This window comes from Fringilla coelebs (assembly GCF_963513975.1).
Source record: "Fringilla coelebs genome assembly, chromosome: 6".
Taxonomy (NCBI): domain Eukaryota; kingdom Metazoa; phylum Chordata; class Aves; order Passeriformes; family Fringillidae; genus Fringilla; species Fringilla coelebs.
In genome coordinates, this window is record NC_140034.1 from 35,695,557 (window position 1) to 35,723,483 (window position 27,927).

Consider the following 27,927-nt stretch of genomic DNA (forward strand, 5'->3'; position numbering starts at 1 on the left):
ACACTGTACCTTGTACAATCAGTCACAGTCTCCACAAGGTAAATAGAGATGCTTTAAAGAGATAATAGCTTATCTGTAAGCATTTAGTTCATTCATCCACAAGCACACTCACCTAGGTATAGCCCATATGTCAGACTAAAAACAGATCAGGCATTGTTCAACTGGAACTAAAAATCTGGTTTCAGTACTTACTTCAGACAACTACCGTGGTCATAATAGCAAAGAAAAATACTTGTTTGCTTTTACTATCCAACAATGGGTTAAAAACCCCATTTCTGTAGCTCAGCTGAACACCAGACTGCCCAGATATAAGTGAGAGGACAGACACTAGCACAGGACCTCAGCTCATTCTCAGCACCGTGGTAGCATAAACAAACTCTACTTCACACCCTCTGAGTGGGTGGGAAGGCTGCCCACTCTGAAACCTCACTGTGGGCTTTCAGTCCAAAACCAAAGGACACCAGTAAATTGACACAAAAGCTTTACAGTCATATTCTTTAGACTTACACACCATGTGAAATAAAAGCTCTGCAGGTATGTATGTGTGCACCTGTATTTAGCCACCTTGTAAGACTGAAGTAGGGCACTACCAATTTAAACTCCACTAGAGTTTTTGGCCACACTCACTGTATCTGTTCTCATCTGCATAGGTGCAAAGCTTAGGTAATACCTGCCTGTCAGCAGGGTTTACTGTGGGCAATAGCACTACCACAAATTTGATAGCTGATCCAATACAGAATCATGATACTGCCCAGTACCATGAAACCACTAAGTATATAGGACAAGGATCAATTATGATTTCAGGGGGCCTTGGGTCTAATCCAGGATCTCCCTCTCATTTCTACCCCTTCTCTTTCCAACTGCCCTGATTTTGCCGAGGTCAGAACCATACTGCTCACATTCATAGCACCTACAGTTCACAGTGGTGGTAGAGCTAAAAATTCTCCTTTTTCTCCCACTTCATTGGAAGTCAGGCTACCTAGCTCAACCCTCTCCCTCACCCATTCCCAGACTTGTCAAGCACAGGAGCTCAGCTCTGTTCTTCCTCTTTACTGGGCAGAACAGGCAGCTGAGTGAATGTGGAAGCATGAGCTGCTTACAGCCCTCCCACTGCTCTGTGCTGAAGTGCAATGCAAACACCACAGCTCGATTCTGCAGAGAACCAGGTTTCCCATACTTGGTTGAACAGAAGTCTGGTTTCACAAATATTATATGAGTATCAACACCTAGTAAGCTTAAAACTCTGCAGTTAGGAAATGCATCTGGGAAAACATAATCCAGGAGTGCAGGACAGGCTGTGATCTGCCTAGCTGGGGAGCAGCTCAGACCCTCAGTGTCGTGGTGGACCAAGAGCTCAATGTGAATGAACAGCGTGCTGCTGTGGCAATAAAAAAAAAAAAAAGCCAACAGGATGCTGGGTTGCATCAGCAAGGACATCCCCAGCAGAGATAAGTAATTATCATGTTCAGTGCTTGTTGGGCTACACCTGGAATACTGGGCTCAGTTTTGGTCCCTGCTATACAAAAGAGATGTGGACAGTCTGGAGGGGGTGAAGGGAAGGGCTGCAAAGATGATCCAAGCTTGGGAAGTCTGCCATATGGCTGTCTGAGAGAAGTGGGTTTGTTCAGGCTTGAGAAGAGAAGGCTTAGGGGAGACTTTATCACTGTGTTCCTGTGTTTAAAGAGAGGCTACAAAGATGGAGACACCCTTTTTACAGAATCACATGAATAATATGAGGGCTAGTGGGTACAGGCTACTCTTGGAGAAATTCCAGTTGGACACAAGAGGAAAATTTTTTCACATTAAGAACAATCAGCCATTGGAATAATCTGCCCAGGGCAGTGGTAGATTCCCCAACACTGGACAGTTTTAGGATTTGGCTGGACAGAGTGCTGAGACATCTTGTCTAGACCGTGCTCTTGCCAAGAAAGGTTGGACCAGATGACCCTTGAGGTACCTTTCAATCTGCTATTTTATGAACCTATGAAATCACAATATTGGTAACATGACAATATACTACCCATGACCCAGGATTTGTTTCAAATCTCTACCAGTTTTCATAGGAGTCTTGACTGCTACACTATATGATTCAAGTAACAGCTCATTCCCATGACAACAATGAACTCTAGGCTACACTTGAGTCATAATGCTTGCTTTTGATGATAAGAATATGAATTACAGATGAAAGATGAAGACCAGGCCATATGAAAGTAGATGTCAGGAATACTTAGTAAAAATCTTGAAGATCTGGTTGTAATATTGAGTGTATTGTCAGTAAAGGCAATATCATAAGTAAGTGTTGGCAATAATTTATTTCTCCTGAATATCTACTGGATAGGCTACTGGATGGGAGGGAGGACACATAGAAATAGCACAAACATGAACATTTCTAGGCCCTTGAACAAACCACTTTAGTGAGGCAATGCATCCGTGTAACTCTGAATACATGGCAGAGGAAAATAGACATCTAAAGGCTCCATCAGCAATTCCTATTCCAGGGTTCACACCTGCACAACTTTGGCTGTAACTATTCTTAAAACCAAACACCTTTATTTTAAACCAAATAAAACCAACATATCAGGACAACAAAACTACCATCTTCTATTAAGAAGCTGGCATCAACTCACCCCAGGAAAAATATTACAGTACACCTTCCATTTTACAAAAAAACAGCAGACTGTTGGAGCATGATTATTTTCTTCATTAGATTTTGGTATTACAAAATGTGAAACTCTCACTCACTGAGTTGTGTCATGCACTACAAAAACTGCAAAAACAGGTTATAACTATAAACCTGAAACTATAAAACTATTTCAGTTTTATAAACTAAAATAGTATACTATACTGTTACTAAATGATCTATTGTACCCTCGAACTGCTGGCAAGACAATGGTTTGATTCTACTTACTGACCAGCCAATGACTAGCTATGACTTACCAAAACAAAAATCCTAGGTCTGTGTAGCTCCTGAGTTATGTAGGCGTCTTCTGAATACAGGAACTTCTGAATACAACTTTTTCCTATAATAAGCCACTCTAAAAGCCCAGGTGCAGTCCAAGCAAGTATTCACACCCCTGGTGCCAATCCCATTGACTGCTGGAATTGCAACTTTTGGATAAAAGATCCTCTTCTGTGTTTGTTACAGTGGTTGACTTACAAGAAGTACTTCTACGCAGTAAACATAATACAGCTAAGGAACTAAGGTTTAGCCCTAATTTGATGTTGTAGAAGTGCATTGCTTGCACATGCCATATAACAATTATAAAAATCTATCAAAATATATTAACAATTTCACAGTCTCCTCTATAAAAATCAACTATTTGCATATTAACCAAGCATAAGCACTCTCTAACTGCTGAGAACAGCTCTAAGGAATGAACAGAACGCCCAAGCCCTAGATGGAGTGAAACAATGGGACATATAGATTAGATTTCTTTCAAATTTATTTTATATGTCCTACAGCTGTCATCTCTGTGGTATTTAATAGATCTTAAATTTCCACATCTTTTCCCCACACAACTATCTCATGTTTAAGTGAGGACAAAGAAGTCAGCATTAGGTAGCTTCCTAGGTTCAGCGCTAGGTTTTACAACAGTATTCCCCTCCAAAACCTACAGTATTTCTGCTGTCCATGTTGCAAATAAGTTACACTCTCTTTCTCCCAAATTCTCAAAAGCTACCTTTAAATGGAGGTCCAAGGTGTTCCATAGGTTTTCCAGTTTCAGATCAGAGAAGGGGAAAATCCCACTTTTGGCTAGTGAGTCTATTCTGGATATGCACAGATGGAGTGAAACTGTTTTGTGGTATAACTGATAAGAAAAGTTAATCACTAGATAGAAATTGGTTGGAAAATAGATTTAAATGGCAGAGCAATATAACTCGCCTTATTTGGTTGCCACCGGCAATGCAACAAAAGTAGCACTCCTGAGATGCAGAGGAGATGTTTATAGCAGGGAAAACAACACAGAGACAGACATGCTGAGGTCTCTTTATCTGATAACTTTGTGGTAATTGCCTTTCATGCCCTGTGGCATGTGGGATGCACTAATTTGGCATTCAGTGAGTACAGCAAAGAAGAGTAATGCAAACAAAAAAGAGTCAAACTCTACCCTACTGCTTTCCCTTACAAAATTACCGAGGCACAGCAGTACTGGCATCATCACAAAGTCTAAGGTAGGCACTTTTATGAGCCAACATCATCCTCTTCGTAGAGTCCAGTCTCATTTTCATCAATGTACGTGACTGATTTCATCAGCTCTTTCTAAGCAGCTCTGCTGTGAGGTCTAGTTCTATTTTCTGGCTGGGATTTTGCCCTTGGTTTGAACCCCAGCTGAGTGGTTATAGGAATGTCTTCCTCAACTGTCCCTTGACGTCTCCTATACTGAAGGTAGGGAGTTTTGGAAAACTGTTTCTACCAGAATCAACAGGAATTTTGCCTCTGATTTTAATGGGTTTTGAACTTGTCTCTGTTGCCCTTTCCTCTCTCTCCACCAACTACTGCATAGAAGCAAAATCGTCAGTATTGCTGAGCATAGCTTAGTTCCCAGGCACCTTCTTCTGTCAAACAGGTTTTTTTAATATTCTAATTTACATTTGGGGGTTTTCTCCTGTACTTTTTAAACTGACAGTGTCTCACCTCTTAAAAACCACATACAGCTGTGAGTATATGTGTTCCCTCTTTCTCATAATAGCTGACCCCAGAGACAGCAAGGCTTTATTATGAACTGCAAGGAAGAATGCACAACACTACACTCTACCTGACACAGCTGCAGCTCCTCCACATCTGCTTTACAGTCACTCATTCAGCATCCAGACTCATCACTTCACATAGTTTAATTGTGGAAGAGTAGCAAGGACAAGAAGAATGAAAGAATAATAGACAAAGGTACACATACAGTCAGACAGAAATACACAAATGTGGCATATGCTCCCTATTTTTTATTATTTGTTGTTCATAATCTGGTCATAGCCCTCGCCAACAGCCCACCAAGAAAAATCTTATCTTATACTTACTGTTTCACACACACAGTGGTCTCTTTCACAAAGATTAGGCAGCAGATACCAGTGAGATTTTGTATTAGTAATTCACTGAAGAAAAGTTAGTAATACATTGATTCTTTAAATCCTTGTTGCTTTTCTAATAGAAGCCAGGATTCAACCCTACAGAAGGTAAATTCAGCTTCCCTTGCATTCAATATAAGTTGTTCACATTTTTGTAAGGGATGAGTTCTATGCAGAGGGTTTGGTGGTTATGGTTACAACAAATCAAGTAAGATGCAACAGATGCAATGAGAAATGGTTGGAAAGCAGCAAAGATAAAGTCCAAGGTCTAAATGCCAGGTTTGCATGTATGCCAGCTGCTCTGCAGCTTGGGAGAGGCAGGCAAACAAATACTTACCAGGTTTAATTTCCAGCAGCTTCAGCCTGGAATCCTCAGGGGGATGCAAACGCCTCTTTTTGCGCCAGCAACGTGCTGGGTATGTGTACAGCTGACCTGGGGCCAGGCCTGAAGATTAAAGGCAAAAAATTAATCACATTTCAGTTTGTAAACCACAAGCACCGTCTCTAGCATCTTTGTTCTTGCCCTTCCAGCATCTCCTTGCTGGAGCGTTCAATCCTGCAAATCGTGAGGCAGAGCTGCACACTCAAGGCATCCAGTGCTCCTGAGGCTCTTCAGCACCTCTTGGGATCAGGCCTACAGAGAATCTAGGTCTCACTTAGACACTTCACTCAGCTCACTGAAACCAGAGCTGCACATAAATAATTTGTGATTTCTTCAGGGTAAATAGAATTTCAGACTCTCCTGGGTCACAAGGGCGATGCCTCCTCCACAGGCAGAGAAAGCCCCTTGAGAGAGAAGAGATGAAGTTCTGACATGCAAATCTTGAGGCCCTGATGCACAGAGCAGGTCAGGAAATTTGTGTCTTCCAAACGGGAGCAAACCAAGACCCAAGAGGTCTGACTCTGTATTTTTGTTTACATTCTGGGCTTTTGCTTGAATACAAATTCTGACTCTCACTTCCTCATGCCAATATTCTGAATGAGGGAGGAGATACACCAGTAATGTTTGTATCACTGCATGTTCCCTTAAATCACATTTGGCATCACTGGGTTTTGAGCTGCCCTGGCTCTCCTGACAGACACCCTTCAGCCAATGTTTGAGCTGTACTTTTCTCTCTTGCATTCAGGACACAGCAGGCCTTTGTGAACGCATCACTACTAGGGGCACAGAAGCACACTGACAAGTGCTTCAAAGTATCCTCAACTGCCCCAGATAGTCATGACACACAGAAATACCCAGCAAGAAAAGTTGGAGGAATTTAATTCTCTCCTCTGCTTTTCCTGCCCTCTCTGTCCACCAGTTCTGGTTTGGCTCCTCTGCCCTTCTGCTGTTCCTCTAGTCCTGAAGGGGCTACAAAGCATGACTTCAATTCCAGACTCATTGTCCTCAAAAACTAGGTAAGACCACATAAGAGAGAGAACAGGAGTGGTGTTGCTATATCTGAAACTGAACTGACAGTGAACAGCTGGACAGCATCAAGGGGGTGCCAGTAAAGCAGAACACCTCAAGGACAGGAGGATGGTCCAAGAGTTGTCTCCTCTCTTCTGAAGCAGCCAGAGAGAATGTCAGCTTGGGAACAAAAGCAACTCACCAGATCAAATGAGGATAATAATAAAAAAAAAATATCCTCTTAGTTGGGGGTTGGGAGGGAGACACAATAACATAATTCACCTTGAAGGAATTCACTCATCAAATTCTGCAGGTGAGACCTAATTTCCTGGTTTTAAATATTTCGACTTTTGGGAATGTCAGTTTAGACCCCAGCACCTTCCACCGACTTCCAAAGCCTTGGAGCACCTATGGCATACTACCTGAGTATGGCCAAGTGATGAGCATCTGCAGAGATTCTGGCTGTTTCAGGGCACAGAATGCTGTTTGACTTGGACTTTTCATGCCCTTCTCTCACTGATGCCCAGAAAGCTGGGCATTGTGCACATCCCAAGAAGGACACATTTCAGAACAGGTTGCCTAAAACTGGTTTGGAAATAAAAATGTGAATAACTAGCACTTATCCAGTGTTTGGACACCTTCTTCATGCCGCTTTGCAAACATTAACCACTGCAAACAATTGCTATAATGACGAGGTGGATTGTGCCTGGCTCTGATGTGAGTAATTAAAGAGGTGGAGGCAAGAAGCCCCACCCTTTCTCAGCAGGTTCTGTGCAAGGACTTGAAGACAACACTGAAATGGCAATTGCCAGATCAAAGCAATAAGACAGAGAATTAGCCCTCCCTTGCACAGGCCTCCACAGAGGAGCTATTTGAAGGACTAAATACCACAGCTTTTGTCCCAGACAGAGAGGAACAAAGATCTACTAGTCTGGGGGGAATATTTGTTAATATGAGCACTCCTATATAAAAGAGCAGTTCTGGATTCAGCCAGAAGTCAAATACACATGCTGAAAGCCCAACTAGAAACTTGAAAGGAGAACTGGGAGAGCCTCTTCCTTAGAGAGGAGCAGGTAGATCAACTAGAAACAGATGATCCAACATCCACTTCTGCAAACCTTCAGGTAAGCTCTCTGTTGCCACTTGTAGTACACCTGTTCATTAATATACCGCCATCCACTGAACTTAAAACACATACCAGATTTTCACTTCATTCAACCCACCAATGCTACCTTCATTTCCCTACCCTGTTCCTCATCTGTCTCTGTGCTGGCTCACATGAAGTGTAGATGGTACACAAAGGAGAGGCAACAAGGAAAGGGTCAGTTGTGAATGCTCTGAATGCAGCTCCTTCACAGGCAGTCCTGGAGTGAATATGGAAATAATGCATATCACCATCTTCAGCCCTCTGTGGGTTGTCTCTCTCTCTGGGACCTTATAGGGCAACCAGAGAAGGTTCCAACCATTTGCTTACAGAGGAAATAGCAGAACCTGCAGTGAGTTATGTTGTTTATCTCATTAGTGTAGGAGAGTCATAACTCAAAGCTCGCGTGAAAGGCCAGGGGAGGAGGGGTAAAGGAGGGAGTTATGTGCAGTATTGTGTGAAATTAACCCTGAACTGTTTATCATGAGATGCAGATTACTGACTCCTTTAACAAAGAGAACAGCAAGAACTCAGGTTAATATGCTGAGCTCCTGGCTCTTCTCTGTTTTTCAAGTCTGTGTAAGTGAAAAGAGGTCCTGGAGCTTTGCTATTTGTCTTTATCTAGTTTTTCAGGTTAGGGATAGTAAATGGTAGTGAGCACGGCACACAAGACAGATACTGGGAGAGTTGGCAGAGAATTTTCAGAGCCCTTTAGTATGGGCATGAGCACATTGTGTACAGACCAAAACCAGGCATGCTAGAACTGTAGAGGGATGCCTTGACTCACAATAATACTACAAGAAATAGATTACAAAAAGACACTCAGGGGAGCACTAAATGGGCTAATAAAAATCAAGAAAGAGAAAAGCAAACATGGGGGAGGAGGGCTGGTTCATTTCACACTGATTATTCTAATTCAAAACAACAAAGTCATCAGATTTGGTGGCCAATGCAGATGCAGGAGGCTTCTTTCACTTGATACTCTTTGTGAAGAATGTTCCACCATTAGTCTCCAGTGCAGACCTGCAGGAGAAATATCACCTATACCCTTCTGCAGGGCCAGCTGCCAAACAGTTCACTAGCAGAAGTGAGGAAGGGAAGATTTGCAGAATGAATTTGCTCAAAGTAATCCACAAAGCTTGTGGCTGAGAAAGGCAAAGAATTAAGACATCTTGGTTCCTGGTGTGATGCTGTAACACAGTCATGATGATTCCTTCTGCACGTGCACAGATGCCAATGAGACCCACACAAGACTATCTGTGTCTGTCTTTGTGGAAGATGCTCTTGACAAAACTTTACTGATGAACACAGTGGATGTATACCTGTGTGTGTGTGTATACATAAATCTATCTTCTGACTGTGTTCAGAAGGATAAAAATAGCAGCACCTTACTTGGGAAGGGAAGGGAAGAGAAAAATTTATGCCCAGCATAATCACTTAGGATTAGAGAATTCTCAGCTGAAACAAAAAACATGATTGTGGTCAAGAAGCAACCCTACCAAAGAAGGGTTAGTCCAGAAGTTTAGAAAACTCCCATCTTGTGAAGCATGTTCAGAAGTCCTGAATTACCCCAGCAGTTTTTGTAGCTGAAGTATTCCTCGGATATTTTTAACACTGTAAAAAGACCTGTTGTCTCCTGCACCGGAAGTGGCTGCATTTTATTATATAAACAGCTTTCTTGTAGTACTGCAACACAACACTAAATCTACTTTTGATATTTTAGTAATAGGAAGAGCACAAGGATCCTTCCTTTAGTATATCCTAGAAAGAGGAGAAGGAAAGTTTCAGCTAAGACTCAGCTAGGCACTTTTCAGAAGCAGCAATTGTTTTCTTAGCCCCAGGAGCATAAAGGAATATCCTATGTGCTCCTCCCACTTCATCTCCTGTAAACCAGACAGTGGAGGAGATTAGAGCAGGCTTCACCTTCCCATAATTTCAGATCTAGAATTTGAGAGGGTGGAGGGTGAAGGTGGGAGGGTGTAAATATTGTTTAGAGAACTGGCACATATTTATGCACGTGTGCATGTCATACTTCCAGTGCCCATGTATCCCAGGTCCCTTCCTGCCTGGATTCTCTGGGCTGCACTAAAGGAGGGGGAAAAAAAAAGTTAGAAATACATTTTGGCGCTGTTAAAAATCCATTCCCTGAGCTAATTACTGGTCAGATACTGAGCTACAACATAGCCAAATTCCCCTTGGGGTTCAGAAGGACTTCTGTGTGAGCAACATCTCCAGTCTTTAGTGACTGGTGATTGTCCTTTGCCTTTCAAAAACGGATTTCAGATGGATTTAGTCTAACAAAGGAACAACTGACCAAAGTCTACAAAAATAACAGTGCTCTTTTCCCTTGAGCTTCCCTGAGCTGTGGAACAGGCATTAGCCAAAGCTCCTTAAGGAAATGCACCAACTTCTTTCTGTACCCAAGGGAACACAGCTCCAGAACTGATATCCAAGTTAACCTAGCCAAAGCAGAATCAGGATTTATAGGCACATTTCTAACCATTAGAACAACATTCATTCAATTAATGGACTCTCCTATATTTTACTTCACTTTTATATCCTTCCTAATATAGTTCCTTATTTTCAGCATTCATCTGAGAAACTCCCACCTCCATCTTGGAGGTAATTCCAGTCTCGCTTAGAGCAGAGCATTGAGTCTTCTGCTACAGACTGGGATTGATAGCATGAAAAGAGCTACAATGATGCAGCCTTAGAAACTACCATGCCAGGCATCTCTTTGCATAGAGAGAGAGTAATTAGCATGAGCTCTCTGCAGTTACCAAAGGAAATCCCCTGCAGGCACAGAGGTTTAGGCAGTTTCTCCTCTGTGTGGCCTGTAGCAGGTCTGAGCTCCTATTAATTAAACCCCACGAGGGCTCAGTGGCCAGCCCTCCGTGCACGCACAGACACAGCGCTACCAACCTGGTCCCCTGTGCCTCTTCTCCATCCAGATGTAGCAGTTGTTCTGAGCCACCCCGGTCTGCGAGTCCAGGAAGGGGAGGCGGACGCTGCGCTCGGCACAGAGCCGAGAGTTGTAGCTGCGACAGTGCTCAATTGCTTCTTTGTAGAACTGGTCCCCGAGGCTGCCAAGAGAGACAGGGCACAGTGAGAACGGTTGCGCTGCCCCCTCCAACAAGAGGAGGAAAAGGGAACGTGAGGTTGGTTTGAAAATGGATAAACAGAAAAACTTTGCCCGGACAGATGTAAATGTTGGTGACAGGAGACACTGATGAAGCAGATCATGCAGAAAGTGATGTCAAATTCATCAAAAGATCAAGCTGTCAGGAACCAGACACAGATCTTTTCAGTAGCAGCGTGGCTACTGAATGAGCAAATGATGCAATCACACTGCCCCATGACCCTGGGTCAGGCCCATGTACACCACAGTGAACTCATTTGATTGTTTCCCTTCCCCTGTAGTTTGTCCAGCCAATTCAGCAAACCAGTCATTTCAATCCCATGTTACAGCAACTGCTGCAGTATGTTTTAAGCAACCAGAAAGCCAGCCAAGTTTAGAAGAACTTCGCTCCAGCATTTCTGGTGCCAAAGAGCCCATAAGAGCAAAGACCATAGTTCTCTTATTGTGTGCTTCTGAGGCATGAAAACACACCCCTTAATAACTAGAGCCATATCTGCAATGGTCAGACTAGATGTTTTGTCATAAGCCTTCCAGAGTTTTCCACAGTGAAGCCTGAGGTGCCAGGAGCAGCAGGCTACAGCAGCGACCAGTCAGATCCAGCATGGCAAATGCTGCTTTTCTCTGGAGCCCAGTGGGAATAACAGTTCTAAAGACAATGTCACTTGCTTCATAAATAACTGTTTGTTCAAAAATTCTGTAGAATCTTCATCTTCCCTTGAGATAGGTTTAAAAACTCTGCCTGCTGGAGATTACCAAAATCCTCCCTCCAAATTTTTCTAAACAGGGAAAAGCATCAAAGTAAAGCTACCCTGAGGACACAAAGCAGCTGTCATGCTGGAGCATTGCAAAGTAGGTGGGCCACACTGCTGAACCTCATTCTTGATCTATTGTCAAGGTGAAATTCACTCGTGACACGAATAGCTAGGAAAGCTACCTGTTAAGGGTAAGTTCATTAGAAAACAGGAGCAGAGTGATAGATGGCATAACTTGCTCTGACTCTGATATTCATTAGTGTGCAAAAAGAGTATAGCACATACAGCAAGCGAGCCAAAGGGATGCATGCACAGAGATAAAAGGAGCTCCCTTTGCTGTTCTATTAGTTGTTTTCCCCACTATCCTCTTCCGTAGGCACAACTGGCATTTTAAAATTTTGCGCACCTCTGAATGTCAAATCAGTGCAAATTGCTCTGTTTTGCCATCTGTATCTTTTTTGTGACTCGCACCTTTTAAGCGACTCCTCAGTTGTACCTTATGATTTCCATGGAAGTCAAACTCTTCTCATCTTGGCTATACTGGACCAATATCCTACCACTGACAGGGGCCATAAGCAGAGGCTTAGGGAAGCAAATACCAAGGGAGGCACTTTAAGTTCCCCCTTCTCAATTCTGATGATCAGAACTCAATTTACCCAAGTCTCAGGTTAGCCAATGACGGGGAGGTCAGATCATCCTTTGGCAACAGAGACTTCCTAAGGGTTTTTCAGAGGTTTTGTGCAGCAGTGAATGTCTTTTTGAAGATTGTGCCTCTCAGACCTGTCCTCCCCTGCTGACCACCAGCTCCTGGGCAGCTGCCAGCGCAGGGATATGTGGAGGGCAGCTGAAGGAAAGAGCTCTCTGGGCTGTGCAAGCGAGTGGAGGGTGCAGCACGGGCAGAGCCTGTACAGCAGGATCCCTCCGGACACTGAATCCCCTGCAATGACCTCAAACGCCCTTTTCCATAAAAAGGCAGGGGGGGAAGGGAAGGGGAGCAGGGGAGAAAGAAAAGATAAGCTGCTCTACTATACAAAGAATGTGACTAGGAAGAAATGAAATCTTATTAAAAGCTGTAATTAAAGTTGTACACTTGTGTAATCAAAGTCAGTAACAAGGAGACCCCAGTTGATCAAAGATTAACAGCTCTTTCCACAAACACTTGAGCTTCCTCAGAGCTATGTCAGATTCCTTCTATATTAAACCAGGGATGCTCTCTAACTCTAAGGAGTTTACTGGAAAGAAAAGCATAGCTGTGTGACAAAAAACTGCCAGCACTGCATAAGTCTTCTTTATGCCAAAAATCACTTCAGTCATTAGAATATGCACACCACAAAGTATCCATATTAACAAAAACAACACATCTCAGCAACACAGATATAGGATCTGACTTGAGATTGCTTCAGTTCCCACCTTGCTCTAAGACTGAAAATAACTATAAGTCTTCAAATGTAAAGTATTTGGCTTTAAATCACACTAACAAGTAGAATAAATTTCAGATTTTTCTAAGAGGGAGAAAAGGGAATTTGAGAGCCTAATGGCAGAGAAGCAACCAAGCTAATGGGTCAAATTCACTCTTGACAAAATCTTGCACTCTAGCTGTTTCGCTACATTTATTTTAAAGATTTTTAAATATGCTTTTTCTTTGCCTTAAAGAAAAATAACAATTTAGAAGTATTCAGTCATCTCCATATTTTAAAAATGCTTGCCTTGGCTCCACTACACAAGCTTGATCAAAAAATGCAGTTCTCTACGTATTCACTGGAAAGATATTCAGATACTGAGACCTTGAGGAATTACCCTGGCCCTAATTATAACTGGAATTTTTTTTTTTAAGTGACAAATAATCAAATATAGGAAAGTAAAGAAATGGTATTTCCTTATGACATATGTCGGGGTAAATAGCTCCCGTGAAATTACTTTTGGGTGCCTCATTGTTTTGTTTTACCATTAGTCTTTATTGGAGGTACTCTGACTCATTCCAAACTATGGTTAGCTTTTTTTTAAAGAACTTCAAACTTAGAGATATTTTCTCTTCTTTATTGTGCTACATATCTAAACACAACATGTTTTATCTTATGCAGGAAAAACCAGAAAGTGTACTAAAATCAGAGCAAAAAAGGGGAAGGTTCCATTGTGTTCCTCATTGCAGAGTCAGGGAGGTGGGACAAATCCCAGCCACCTCCCTGGAGGTTTACAATGGAGCTGGAGAACAGACAAGGGCGGGAATAAGACTGGAAAGCACATGAGCTCCAATGAATCTCAAACAGATCCACTGAGTTTGAGCAAGTGAGATACAAGATGAGGAAAAAAATTAATATTATAAAGTGTATCATATGTCAGAAAAAAAGATTAATTATCTGTTATATGCTTCATAGTTTTCCCAAACTGTGTTGCTATGGAAGACTTCCACTTCAACTCCTGAAAAAGTATCTGTAAAAACTATGGGGAATTTCCTCATTATTTTTATGAAAAGTATGTATGAGTCAGTGCTGTGCTGTGACTGACTGCAAGGGTCAATTCTTCCCTTTGGACAGGGGAGTTAAAGGTCACACAGACTTGTCTAGATTGATATTAATGACACAAAATCATCAGCATATGTGCAGATTTTAAAGATGCTGGGAAAAAGCAAGGAGCAGATATGAACAACTGCTGGACAAGGAAGGCAAATCATAGTGAAGGCAACACAACTGGAAATACAGAATACAGTTGTCAGCACACCGTGAAAAACACACAGCCCTTCAGTACAGAGCCCCAGGTGAAAGCCCAGATGTTTGGGACAGGCGTGCCAGTGACACTGCTGGCATACACACAGGCTTTGCACTTACATACCATGAACACTAAAATAACCCAGTTCTGCCTGACTGATAAAAGCTCCTGCACTTGGAAAAGAACAACCTATACTATTGCAGACTCCTGCAAAGCTGCATAAGAGGAGTAAATGTTTAGTGAGTTTGGGGGCTCTTTATTGGTGAAAAAAAGTGGGGCAGAAACTAAACAGCAGGCTGGGAGCAGTGGAAGCTCGGTGTGAACAGGGAGGTGAGCACTCTGAAAGCACCAGCAGCCCTGCAGGTGCTGGGACTGCCATGAGAGCCTGGTGCAATTCTGTGCAGCCTTGCAGGTAGTCACTGCCATGACAGCAAGCACCTGCACAGAGGCTCAGACTCTGTGACTTCCTTGAGGTCACTTTTCTTTTAAGTGTTAAGAAACTAAGGTTTTCTATCATGGAATCAGGTCAGCTAATAACAAAGCCATGGAAGAACAATCCTTCCCTTCCCTCATTCTTTGCCTGCTAGCTCTAACTAGACCATGAGGTTTCTGAGCAGACTCCAACTTACACTCCTCTGTATAGCACCTAGTGCCATGACTCTGCTGTCCAGGCATGCCTTCAATAAGGGGGAAAAAAAAGAAACCCAAGAACTTGCCTGTCTTATAAGCCCATAAATTTGCAACAAGGACCAGGAGCCTGACTTCACTCCAGATGTTCAAGATGTTTCTGTGCTGACAAGGGATCCTGATGGGCCCTGAAAGCAGCAGAGCAGCTCTCCACCACTACTTCGCAGACCATTCTGCAAAGTCACATATTTTTGAGTGCACTTACACCTTTTAAAACAGCTTCAAAATAGGCAGAATCCAGCGTGCCCCTCCTGCAGTGCCTAACACAATTCAGGTTAGTGCCCAGAGAAGGCAAGCACTCTCTGAACACCTGTAACCAGCCATGCTCAACAACGATTACAGGTCCACATCACCCTGGGAAAACTTGTATAACAAAGAACCAGTCCTCCCCAAGGGCAGTTCTTAAATTTCCACCATACACCTCTGAGTATGAATCCAGATTGTCTCCAGTTCTTCAGGCCAGGCCTCATTCTAGTCATTTCCCTCTAAAGCCATGCTCACTACCTGACTAGGCAAGTAAAAACCTGATGGCACAGGAAGAAATGACTAGTCATGTAACAGAAAGCAACAGTCTTTCTCTTCTACAGTTTGCAGTGGTCCTCAGCCACAATCAAAAATGTGGGCCTTGCTTTCCTTAAGACCATGTTTACTATACATTTAGTCTCTATTCTTACATTTTAGATCATTTGACACTGTGAGGAACAGCAAGGACAACCAAAAAGACCTTTTAAATCAGAACTTGTTTTTCAGCAGCACAGCCATCCAGTTTCAAACTGGGTGAGATCTGAGAAGTGGTATGAGAGAAGTGGTGCAATGCGGCTTCAGAAGATACTTTTTACTCTCCTTTTGGAGACACTCATGAATGAGTCTGGAAATAAAGCACCAGTGAGGTCTTAGGCCTTCTCACAAAGTTGAACAGAGACTAAGAAATCATGCAGGCACCACCTGAGTTATCAGTTGCCTGCAACACCAGACACCATCTTGGACAACTACGTGTCTTGGCAAGTGTTGAGAGAGCTGCACTGAGCTGGCCATACTATTCCTTTCCAGCAGGTCCCACGAGGCCCCTGACAGGCAGCTGCTCCTTCTCTCTATGACCTGTGACACGAAGAATGCCACAGGGCTCAATTCTTCAGCCACTTCTGTTTAATATCTGTGCAAAACCTTCAGGGAATATGATGAAGTATCCAGGCAGCAATGCCAGCCATGACATTGATGACATGCAGTTTATGTATCTTTTTTTTCCCTCATGCCGACAGCACTCTCCCAAACCTCCCAGTGTTGAAAGCAAGGGCAGCATAGCTGGCAGAGGCTGAAGTCAGAGGAGATCAGAATGAGGCTGATTGGAAGTGGGAAGCATTACAAACTATGCACTAACATCGTTAATGTGGACAATCTTACAGACACAATCACCAAAAGGGCCTTCCTCTCCAGTCAGCATAATTCTCTTCTCAAGCTGAAGCCTGGCCACGCTCATGTGTGTTTTTCCCATCTGGACTGCCCTACTCTGACTCTCTACCTCAGGCTAGATAAGCAATAAAGACAGAGCTAGTTGCAAAACTGTGGTACCTCCCCTGTCACAAAGCAAGCCAAAGAAGACCACAATCCCCTGCCTGTCCTCGTGTCTTTTCCTCACAGACTCTGAAACACCACTGATTTTCATGAAGAGCACAGTGGACTAAGTTCACGCTGCTTGAACGTCTGCTTCTCCTTTCTATACCCAGATGCAGCTGGAAACCTGTGCTTAGCAGAGTCCAGCATCACCAGGTTCCTGTAGCATCTTCAGACAGCAGACCTTCAGCTCCAGAGCATCTTCCCAGAAGAGATAAAGCATTCTGCTTTGCTCATCCTCACGTTACGTTGCAAGACGGTAACATAACATTCATCAAAAGATCCAAGCAAAAGAAAATATGACATATTCAAGAGTGTCAGACAACTATTGAACGTTAAAAAACAAAGGGCTGGCTAGGCCCCTCCTTTGGCTGCACTCTCTGGAATTTCTAGTTTATAGGCAGTGCTTAATTGCTACAAGCATGCACCCTTTGCAACTGCATCAAGGTAGGACGTGGAGATTCAAGAGGAATAGAGAATGGCTTTCCTGGTGTTAGGTGAAGCATAACAGACTGCTCAAAATCCTACCATAAAATCTGATGGCAAGCCAGAAAGTGCAGGAATGTGCAGATTCAGTTTTCTCATAGTGGTCCATTGCATCTGTCCCTGCACAACATTTTCTAATGATGTAAGGGGTGTGAACGTGAGCAAAGGCAAAACGGGATTTCCAGATGTGCTACAGAATGACTCAAACTTTCTGGGCTCTCGGTTTTTTACATAAACTTGGCAGCTTTCGAAACACATATCTACAGTCTCCAAGAGCCAGAGCCATTGAGACAGCTATTTCATTTCTATACATAATTTCACCTGATGGACAACAGGAAGACTGTATAACATTCCCCAGCCTGGGAAGCAATGTCAGAGAAACAATGGCTAGCAAGACTCTTTTGGTAGTAGGCAGACTACACAAATCAGACCACTAAACAGTATACAAAGCAGAAAGTGTTGCTGGAGCAGCAATGATCCAAGGGTAAACAAAAGACTTTCCAGGAGAGTTAACGCCTTTCATTGGAAGAACTCATGCAGACAGGTCAAAATAGACAAGCTTCTAGCACTTGTTCACTGCTCTGTGGCAGGTGCAGAGACTGTATGTAGTTCGAGGGATTAGGAGCCATCAGAGAGCTGATGACAAGCTCCTGAGTCAGCACTGGCACAGACCAGACATTACAGCAATCAAGAAGATGCCCTGAGCTACAAGTCTAGGTTGAATCCCAAATCAGTGTAGAAGCAACGTGAGGTTTTTTAGCATCCTCCTCCAAGCATTCAGCATTAGCATTCTATGTAGAAGAGCAAAGAAATCCCCTTTTGCAGGTATTTACTAGAAGACTTCCCCTGATGGGTTGGAAATCCCTGCTGGCTACTTGTGGCCAGAATCGACAGGGTGCTCACTGCTCGAATCACAGTGTGATGCTGATTGGTAACAGAGAGCACAGCCTCGTAGAGTGAGCTACATTCACTGCTCTGGAAACAGGCTTAGGCTGTAATTTAATCCACTGTGAAACTACAGGTATCATCTCATGCAAAAAGTCTGTCTTTGAAGAAAAATGACAAAAGGTAGGCTTAACTTACAATTTGAGGAAAATTGATCTGATTAGCCCCATCCTCGCATGTATTGTAGAAGTATGAGAGCTCTGCTGGCATTTCCATTTAAAGAAAAGAAACAGCAGCACAAGTTAATACTGCCAAGAAGAGTGTGGTACATGATGGTATCTTGCTGACAAAAATCTGGCTTTCAGGGTAAAGAGCTGCAGCCCTCTTTGTGCAGGAATAAGGATTAGAACAAGAGGTGCTCCTTTTCCTGCAGCTGTGCATGGCCCTGTTCAGGGCCTGCAGCCACATTCCTAGTTCTCAAAGCCAGAAAAATGGGATCATTCTGCCCATCTCACTCACCTGTTAACATGCAGAGTTGTTGGTTGGATACAAGAGGTATCTGTGTATGGTACAAGCTGATGTGTACTTATGAAATTAGGTATTTCAGAAGATTAAGTTACCAGCCCCATTCAAATACACTGGACTGTGAACAATTATACTACATTGCATGTGGTAATTTGTCCACATCTTCTCTTACTTTACTTTCATTTCCATGAAGAGGCATCAGCAGCAATTTCCATGTCATACATCAGGCTACCTAAGTTGTTTCCGGAGACAGTCATTGCATACAATCTCTATTAGACTCAGCACAGTGACCAATTAGGTTAATCTCAGAGGCAGACTCCTTGGGGATATCTCAGAGCATCTATTCTTTCTCAGGCCAGAGTTTCTGTTTTAAAGAGATGCAGCATCATCCAATTAAATGAACAACAGGTGTGAAAGGTAATAACCTAGACCTCTTTTGTGTCTGAAGACAGCACTCAGAATTCAGCTTGGTCTTAACCTCCCCTAAAAGGTCAAAAATTCTCTCCAATTACTAAAGGAATGAACTAACGAAAACTTCAGCAACAGTATTACATTGGACATGACAATATCTAAGAGATTTCTTTATACATATTTTTAGAAAAGCAACTCAAGCTTCTGGGGCCTGGGATCACCAGAATTCTGTTTGGCTTAGTGTAACAATAGTCTTACAGGCCAGATGTAGTCAAAGACAAAGTCTATCCACTCAGCTCCCATGGTTCTGATTTCCCACAGTGATCCTACCTTTTGCATTCCTGGTTAAAACCATAATCTATCACCCAAGCTGGCACCAGGAAGACAGCAAACCAGACTTCTACAAATTACTCTGCCGTGACTTCCTTTGTAGCTTTAATAGTTCCCCTGCAGAACACCGGTAACACCCTACACTTACCTCAATAATAAATCGTGTGCATTACTTCAGGCACTGTCTGTACTAAAAAGATGCTCAGATCATGAACAGAAATCCTCTCCTAGCTCTAGCTGTGCCAGCTAAAAATATCACCCATTCCCTCCTACCCTGCTGCTTTTCACTGCTTGTCTCCTAGAGCTTACTGCTCCCACACCTCCTGCCAGTGGCAATGTTTGTGTGAGCGCTCCCTGACTCAGTTCAAGCAAGGCCATTCGATCTGTTCAAGCAAACCCAGCTGACATTGCCTGGAAGAGCTGAGGGCAAGCTCACAAAACCCCTTCTGCCTCCAAAGATATCTCCAGCAGTACAACCAGCTTGGGTCAGTCTTCAAGTGGCACACCTGTTTGCCTGCAACGGGAAAAAGCCTGTCCGCACCATCAGTGGTGACAGCTAGGTCACTCAGCCAGCACAGCCCTTTTGGGAGACACAGCAAATGCAAATGGAAGTTACATCATTGGCCCAAATGACATCAACTAAGTGACAAGAGCATTCTTTTTCATGTGTCTCTAAGTATCTAATCTCTCATGAAGCTACATATCTCCACCAGAGCTCAACAGGCAGTGAGATGCCAGGAAAGACCAGGGGGGTTTTGCCCCATGCTTTAAGCCATGTCAGAGTCCCAAATGTCCGAGCTCTACAGCATGGTCCTGGTCTGATTGACCACTGTTAGCCCTCTTGGAAGTTCTCAGGCTTCTCAGGCTGGGATTTTCCCTGCACCTTGTGCAGTTATTTAGCAGACAAATATACAGTGCCATTCAACCCAGGTGGCGGAATTTAAAAGAGATTAAAATAAACATGCAAGTAGAAGAGTACTACAAATGTTCCTAAATGGCATGCAAGCTTCCCCACTACACTGAACAGTTACTACATTAATATTTTAGGTACTTTCTGTCCTTTGACTAGAAAGAGTTAGTAAGCTCACATTTTTCTGCTGGCTTGTCTCTTTTGTAGGAACCTTGTATCTCCTGCTGTAAAGGAAATGCCGCTCCAGGAAACAATCCTTTTTGCACAGGTGAAAATGATCACACAAGTAGCAAAGCAGAGATTTATATAGATCTAACATGAAACCACAAAATTATTAGAGCTTTCTTCGCCTCTGAGGTCAGCCTTGGGGAAAAAATCAGCTAGACCCAATACTTTGAAGTTACTAATCTTGAATGGGTAGCACTTTCAGGTCCTTGGTCATGATCTATGTGTGACAAACTGAATACACATGTAAGAAAACACTAAAATCTACTGTACCTAATCAATAATTATCAAAAGAGGAAATTATATTTTCTGTTTTCTATAAAGTCATCTCATGCCTAGGCAACTAAAGTTGTGTTTCTTGGAGTTATTATTTCTCTTAAATACACAGGAACAATCATTCTGGTACTTGTATAAATCTGCTGGCCTTGGCAGACATACAGCAGGGATATACTTGACTCATGCTCCATAGGGGAATTCCCAAGATAACTGTGAATTAGGTTTCCTTTTCTCACCTCCTTCCCCCAGCTCTACCCACAAATGGAAGTAGGGCAGATTACGGTCATTCCTCTGCTAAAGTTTCATTATTAGTCCTCAAAAAAGCAACAATAAAAATTGTAAGAGGTGAAACAGATGCATCCAACACATCATCTCACGGCTCCCCTAGCATGAAGAATGCCCTGTATTGAGAGCACACTGGAACTAACTCAAAGGTCTAGGCACAGGATCTTCTGCACCTGGAGCACATCCCATGGGAGCAGAGCAAACCATCATTGTAAATACTAATATATAATTCTGAGGAGTGATGTTTCAAACACCTGTGCCCTGGTTTCTGCAGATATTTACGCAGCACCCAAGAGGAACTCTCTAATAAAGTAAAGAAAAAGCACTTGCCACAACCAGCTTTCAGAAACTCAAATATCTGATGGTCGTTCCCATACAAATGGACTTTCCTTGCACCTCTTTTTCTTTCACCTCACTTCCTGTTCTCAACACCACCTTAATTCAAGTATCAGATTGAGGTGGTTATTACTGTAGAACAGTTAAATTCAATAGAAAAGCCCTGTAATTCACTTAACAACTAGCGATGCCTGCAATACTGTTTTGCTGCAACTATCACTGCAAAATAACAAACCTTTCTTCTGCCCAAATAACTTACTCTTTTGGCAAGTCTGAAAGACTCCAGTTGTTTAATGCATATCCCCATTATGCTAGGGCAGACCTCAGATTCACTTTTGGCCCTGTGTGTTGGCTGAGGTCTTCAAACACTTGTGATGAAATCCTGCCTGTGACCAAGCATCAGGTCCCAGTTCAGCCCAGCACATTATTCAGAGTGCAAGTCCCCTTCAACTCAAAGTTAGGCAGATACTTGAATGTCTTGCTGAACAGAGATGGCAGCTGAACAGAGAGCACATGCTTCAGTGCACTTTTAGAATGAGGTCTTAGAAGCAGATACACGTGGCCAAGGCTGTTCAGGTCAGTTTATCATGTTTTCCCAGCTGGAACTAGCCAGAGCTAACACATTGGTTCCATTTTCTTTCTGTACGTAATACACTGCAGTCGTTCAAGCTGCAGGTTGCAAAAGTGTAATCCAGGGATCACGAGACAGTCATTAATCAATCAACCAGTGGAAATAGGAGCTGGGTAGATATCATTATCTCTACATTACAGATGAGACACAGAGAGTTTGCATAACAAAGCCATAGAGAAAGAGAAGTCACTTTTCTTATTTCCCAGTTTTGCTCCATCTTTTCCTCTGAAATTTGTTTTCTCACTCTGCAAGACTTCCTTCCCCAACTGCCATCCAGTAATTTCCTTGTTTCAGAGACAAAGCTGACACCAGATCATGCTGAAAGCTATTTGAAGCTCTTCTATACAAAAATCTGTTAAAGAAATAAAAAAGTAACCTTTTTTTTTTTCAGATCTCCTGCAAAAGCTACCTGAACACTGCAGTGACAATAACAATGGCAAGCAAAGACAATGACTAAACAAGAGTTTGGACATGGAACTAAACTGCATACAGTCTCCACTTGTCTGCACCCCAATTAGCACAGAATGGAGACAAGCATCACAGTGGTCTATAAACAGGACAAGAGAAAGATTGACAAGTAACTGAAGGAAAAGAACTGCAGGAGTCAACTGTCAGAGCAAAGAGAGGTTACAGAAAAAGAGAGAGAGAGAGGTTTGCCCATTGCCCTGGAGTAATGGCTAGCCTTTAACACATGGCCTCTGCTCCTGTCAGTATTTCTTCTTGGACAGGTTATCTCAGGAATTTATGCTTTCCAGTAATTACCTTTCAGAGGGCTCTCACTTATCTTGCAAGAGGAATCCAACAGTAACCTGACCTGCATTGCTCATGCAATCACCATCCACCCCCTCTAACCTTATATCCCATCTCTCAAAGCAAAAGCAAGCAGCCCTTCCCAGACTTCCAGTGCTGCATCAGCAGCAGTTGATAAAATTGCTTGGCAAAGTTGATGAAAATAAGAGTTTCAATGCTTAATGTTACATAAACACAGATGAGCTAGTAGGCAAAAGCAGTAAAATATTACCAGCAGGTTAAAATACCTTGTGTGGTAACATTATATTATCCAGAACTCAAGATGAACAGTTGTCTTGCACCACCATAAGAAGCAATTTTACCTGAGGGTAAGTTTTCTTTTTTTACTGCAGGAGATCTCAGCATTGGCTTTAATAAATTTTGGGACTCTCAGGACCCTCTAATTAAGCTCTCTTCCTGTTACCCTTCCAAGCTACCTTTCTGCCACAATGTGAATTGCTTTACTTCTTGAAACATCAGTGCCAAAGGGAAGCTTTTGCTTTTGGCATTCACTCCAGAGTTCACTCAGATGAACTTGTCTATCTTTGCTAAAGTATATGTTATTGCACTCAGTTTAATTATACTCCCATTCATGCTCTGATCAAGGCCCTCTCAGGTTGGCTTTTTGTGTAAGGGACTCCATTGCATCCAGTACAAGCTGATGGGAACCAATTTATTCTCATTAACACAGCTAGAACAAGGAGAAGGATTCTTATTTTGTATTTTGGATTTAATGAGATATCTCTTAAGCCAGTGATAAGGAAAGTCAGCAGTGATAAGGAAATACTTCATTATCAAGTTCAGAGAAAATATCAGGCCTGATACAAGATGTAAAAAGTTGTGTAACATTCATCATGGAACCCTGTCATCAGTCCAAAACATATGGTCAGGGCACATAAACCATTAAATCTCTGTTGCAGAGTGGATTTCCCTCAATGGGCTTGCAGCCACTTAGGGCAGGAACTCAGAGGAATCTTTCTTTCTTTTTCCTACACTGGCTACCCAATTAACTTCAGCCTGGAATAATGTCCATGCCTCACTCTGGCTGCATTATTTTAAAGGAGTCACATATTGCATTCAGACCCATGAGAACTCTGGACAAATGCACACATACTCCCATAGGAACAGGATGGCACCACAAGAAAGAGTTTGATGTAGGGAGAGCATAAGAGGGGAGGGCAAGAGAAAGCTGCTGCTCCCTCATTAAACTTCAATAGGTGCCTAGGCCCAGCAATGCTACACTACAGTTTAGATTTATGTTTCCCAATTAACAGAATTCACAGCATAAAGTTTTCTCTTTTTGTTTTGAAGGGAGAGGAAGAGGAGAAAAAACACATTCCAACCATTTGGCACAGCAAACTTCCCCAGCTATCCTCTGGGAACAAAAAGGGAGGGGAAAAAAAAGGCTTGTCACCACACAATTTAAAATAACCCATCTTTGCTGGCTCCACTGTGTCTCAGGGGTAGATCCAAGTCTTAGCCCCCACCCATTAGGGCTGCAGGCCCAAAACACTTGACATTCATCAGGAGAAGCAAAACAGCTCCAAGGCAGTGGAAGGGGGAAGGGAAGAGTGTCTCCATGGGCAGGAGTTGAGAAGGGAATTAAAATAAAGGATCTGCAAAAAGGTCACATGTAAGGAGGGCATGGAAGTCTTCTTCCAAGGACTATCACACATAGATGAATCCTCTTGTAGCTGCTCCTGAGTAAAAAGAGGCAAGTAAATGCCCTCTGCCCTCTGTGGGGTGCTCTCCTTTGTGGTTAGCTTATTATTTGATAGCAGCACTGTTGGCTGTATCACTTGAACAACAGAATGGTGATGTCCTTTCTCTCCAAAGTGTCCCCTTTTCTCCCCAAAGAGAGCCACAAGCCACATGCATGGAATGCTAAAAAATCTAATCACCTTTAGTGAGGGTTATGAAAGAAAAGCCCTTGAGATCCTCTTTGGAGATTTTGTGTAACATACACTCATCCATTACACACTAAATTTTTCTCAGCATAAAAACTAGGAGACAGCACCACGTGACTCAATGAAACACAGGACACTTTTTGCAGAAAAGGGAAAACAATTGAATGTATTACATAGCTCAGCTTGAGTTCCTTAAACATCACATCTGAGCTCTGAAGGAATCAGTAGCTTAATCAGATCCTCTCTGCTCAACAAACAAGCAGGCTTAGCCAATATTTCAAAGAACTAGTGATTGTTCTTTACTGTGCTGTAGTCAAAGAGAGAGGGACAAAGATGGAGAAATGGAAAGCAAGTCTTCTCTGCAGCAGTCAGGAAGAAAGCACAATTGCAGAGCTGTACAAGCCAGTCCCGGTGTGCTGACCTGGCAATGCACTAAAGCATCTGCTCACAGCTTACACCAGCACACAACAATGATGGCAAAGCATCAACCACAGCACAGCAGCAGGTACCACACCCTACTGATCATGCTGCTTCCTCTCAGCCCATTCAAGAAGCAAACTTTTCAGGTTTGACTATCAGTCATCTACAGCATTGCCTATTTGCCTATACACAGATTGCATATACTTATAAAATAATCACTGCCACATGGATTCTTGGGTATAAGGCTGCCATGAATGACTTTGAGTATTTTACTTGAGAGGAGCTATAGGAACACACATATGGGTTTTGAATACAATGAATGCCTGGTGTTCATTTGACATTTTATGTGTTGAGATAACAAATTTTCCAGGTCATTCTTGTTGTGGGGGTAATGCAGAGCTGGGGGAATCTCATAACTTGATTTTCATGTGACTTCTTGCCAGAGAGAAGTTCAATTATAAGAAAATGATACGCTTATATGAATGATAAGTTCATGGCTCTCATTTTTCTCTCCTCCTTTTGGTCTAGCAAGCCAGAAGACTGAAGGAAATAGGGCAAGTCCGAGTGCAGAGCACACTAAACTAAAGCAAACCTTCAGAATGAAGCCAGCTGATAAATGGTTGGCATCTGTGTCTTCAGCCAGTGGCACCTTAGATGAGATTCTGTCTGCTCCTACTAAGTACCTCCTACTCCATTTTACCCTTCATAAATTTGCCCATCAGCTGATGAGGTTCCTCAGTTTTTTCTGGTGCATGCAAAAGTGCAGAAACAGCTGGAAACTGCTGCAGCATCTGGAAAGCATCTGTGGCAAAAATTCCTAGAGGATTTTGAGGTGATAACTGTTATGGCTATAATTTACTAGAGGATGACATGGTTTTGAGATTGTTTTTGATATCCCAAATCTGACACTTAACAGAATCTTTATGCTGCATGCTTGTGCTTAGGTTTCTTTGATGTCTGTTTTCTGTTAATTCTGCATACTTAAAGGAGATAATCTTGATAAAATATTGAAGAAGAATCCCAGAACACCTGGTTCTACAGAAAGAAGAGGACTAAGTTCTAGCAATGTCTACTTTTTAGAGAGTTGTTAGTGCTCCAAAAATGGCAGTAAATATATAGCTTGTCTCTACAGTTATCTGCTTCCTTCAGAATTGCATGTTCTATAGTCACTTGAAGAACATGTTTATATAATGTCCTGAAGGACCAAATGGCTACTGCGGTAATACTGTTCCATGTGATTGCAACTGTCAGTACATTTGAACAGAGGAACACTACAGAAAAATTTTAAAGGGTAGAAGCAGAAAAAAAATGCAACTTGCTTTTGTAAAGCATTTAATATTGTAACAACAGGTAAATTATGATAAATTACGGTTCACCTTCAGTCTTGGTTTAAGGCCTGAACTTCAGAAACATAATTTCCCCATGCCTTGTACATTTGGTTGACATTAAAGTTTGCATGGACTGAGAAGTCCATTTCCATTTCTCCTAGATTTACACTCATTTTACTAAGGTAAAAAGCTGCACAAGATGGAAGAAGAATGAGGCCACAGCATTGGTGTTGGTATTTGCCTATTTACTGGGGGATTTGTTCAAAGACTGTGAGGTTGAAAAGACAGGTATCAAATCAAATCAGTCCAGTGGGGAAACTTTTAATCATGGCTCCCACTGAACAAAACAGCAATACCATTGGGAATGACACATTTGAATAAGTAAGGAAAGATGGCAAGAAAAGACTGAAAAGGGAGCAGTAAATGGAACAGCACACAGCAGGGACTGTGTGTCTTTGAACAACAAAGGACTGGAAATTACAAACTGAAAAGTGGAGCCCCGTCTCTGCCAACCCTACAAAATAATGTACAAGGCATTTACCACACAAAGGTCCACAAAAACAAGGTACAAATTCCCAGTATTCTAAAAATATTTAAGATCTATAGTAAAAAAAAAAAAAAAAAAAAATTACCAGGTTCCTCAAGTCCTATAAGCTGCACAAGAAAAACAAAACTGGCATCACCAGTGCTCTAGGGCATTAAAAATTTCAAGGGATTTGGGAGGCAAATGTGCTTAGATCATGTCAGGAGGTGATCCACATCCCATGCTACAGAGAAAAGCAAAGAAGAAGACAAAGAAGTCAGTAGATGACAAAGTATCTCTGGGACTGTGGACTCCTCCTATGCATCCTTCTTTTCATATCACAATGCATACAAGGGATGACCAGACTTCAAAAATTTATATAAAGGCCCATTCCAAATGATAAACCTGAATCATCATGGTAGGGGAAAAGTCAGGTCAGATACTGCTCCAAATCTGGCCAGATTTGGAAGCTTTACAATGTAGTATTCGATTGGCTCTTTACCAGTAAGTTCCATGTTTAACTTGAGATTCAGGTAGATCTGGTCAAACTGCAAAAGTAGGCAGGAAAGGGGCTAAGTCCAAGTTCAAGAAGCTTAGCCCCTGACTTATGGGGAAAAAGCCTTTTTTATCCTGATATTCCCAACTTTCTTCCTGTATTCCAGCTGCAACCCACACCTGGCATTTAACAGAATCACAAAATGATTTCTGTTGGAAGGGACCTTAAAGATAATCTAGTTCCAATGCCCCGCCATGGGCAGGGACACCTTCCACTAAACCAGGTTATTTTCGTATTTTCATCTTTCAAGGCAGTGAAGTATTTACAAAATTTCCAAATCAAACCACTCAGAAAGTCATGAGTTGGATCCTGTTTCTGAACTAGTAGATTATTTTCATTGTAAATATTTCTACAGTCGGCAGAGACAGAAATTTCAGCAATAAAACTGGAAATTTCATGTAGTCCCCAGCTTCTAGGAGCTGGAGTTGCTAAGAAAGCAACATATTTTTAAAGCATTAACAAAATCACTGTCAAATGCCTAGAAAATAAACCCAGAATAATACTAGTTTGTTAGAAACTAGAACACATCTTAGCCAAAACTGGCAATTTGAGTTGAGGGAAACTTCTTTCTCCACCAGGAAGATCTCCCTCACATAAACCAACTCCAACTACAG

The 27,927-nt window shown here is 42.4% G+C and overlaps 1 protein-coding gene across 1 annotated transcript in view; it reads right to left on the reverse strand.

Annotated features, from left to right (window-relative positions):
• The window catches only part of DPF3 (double PHD fingers 3), a gene marked incomplete at its 5' end in the record, with an annotated part of 153,497 nt that overhangs the window by 76,225 nt on the left and 49,345 nt on the right, over positions 1-27,927 (reverse strand). Inside the window, 2 exons of the mRNA XM_084208038.1 lie at positions 5,399-5,506; positions 10,518-10,678. Of these exons, the coding sequence (XP_084064164.1) occupies positions 5,399-5,506; positions 10,518-10,678 (269 nt within the window). The remainder of the gene's footprint in view (positions 1-5,398; positions 5,507-10,517; positions 10,679-27,927) is intronic.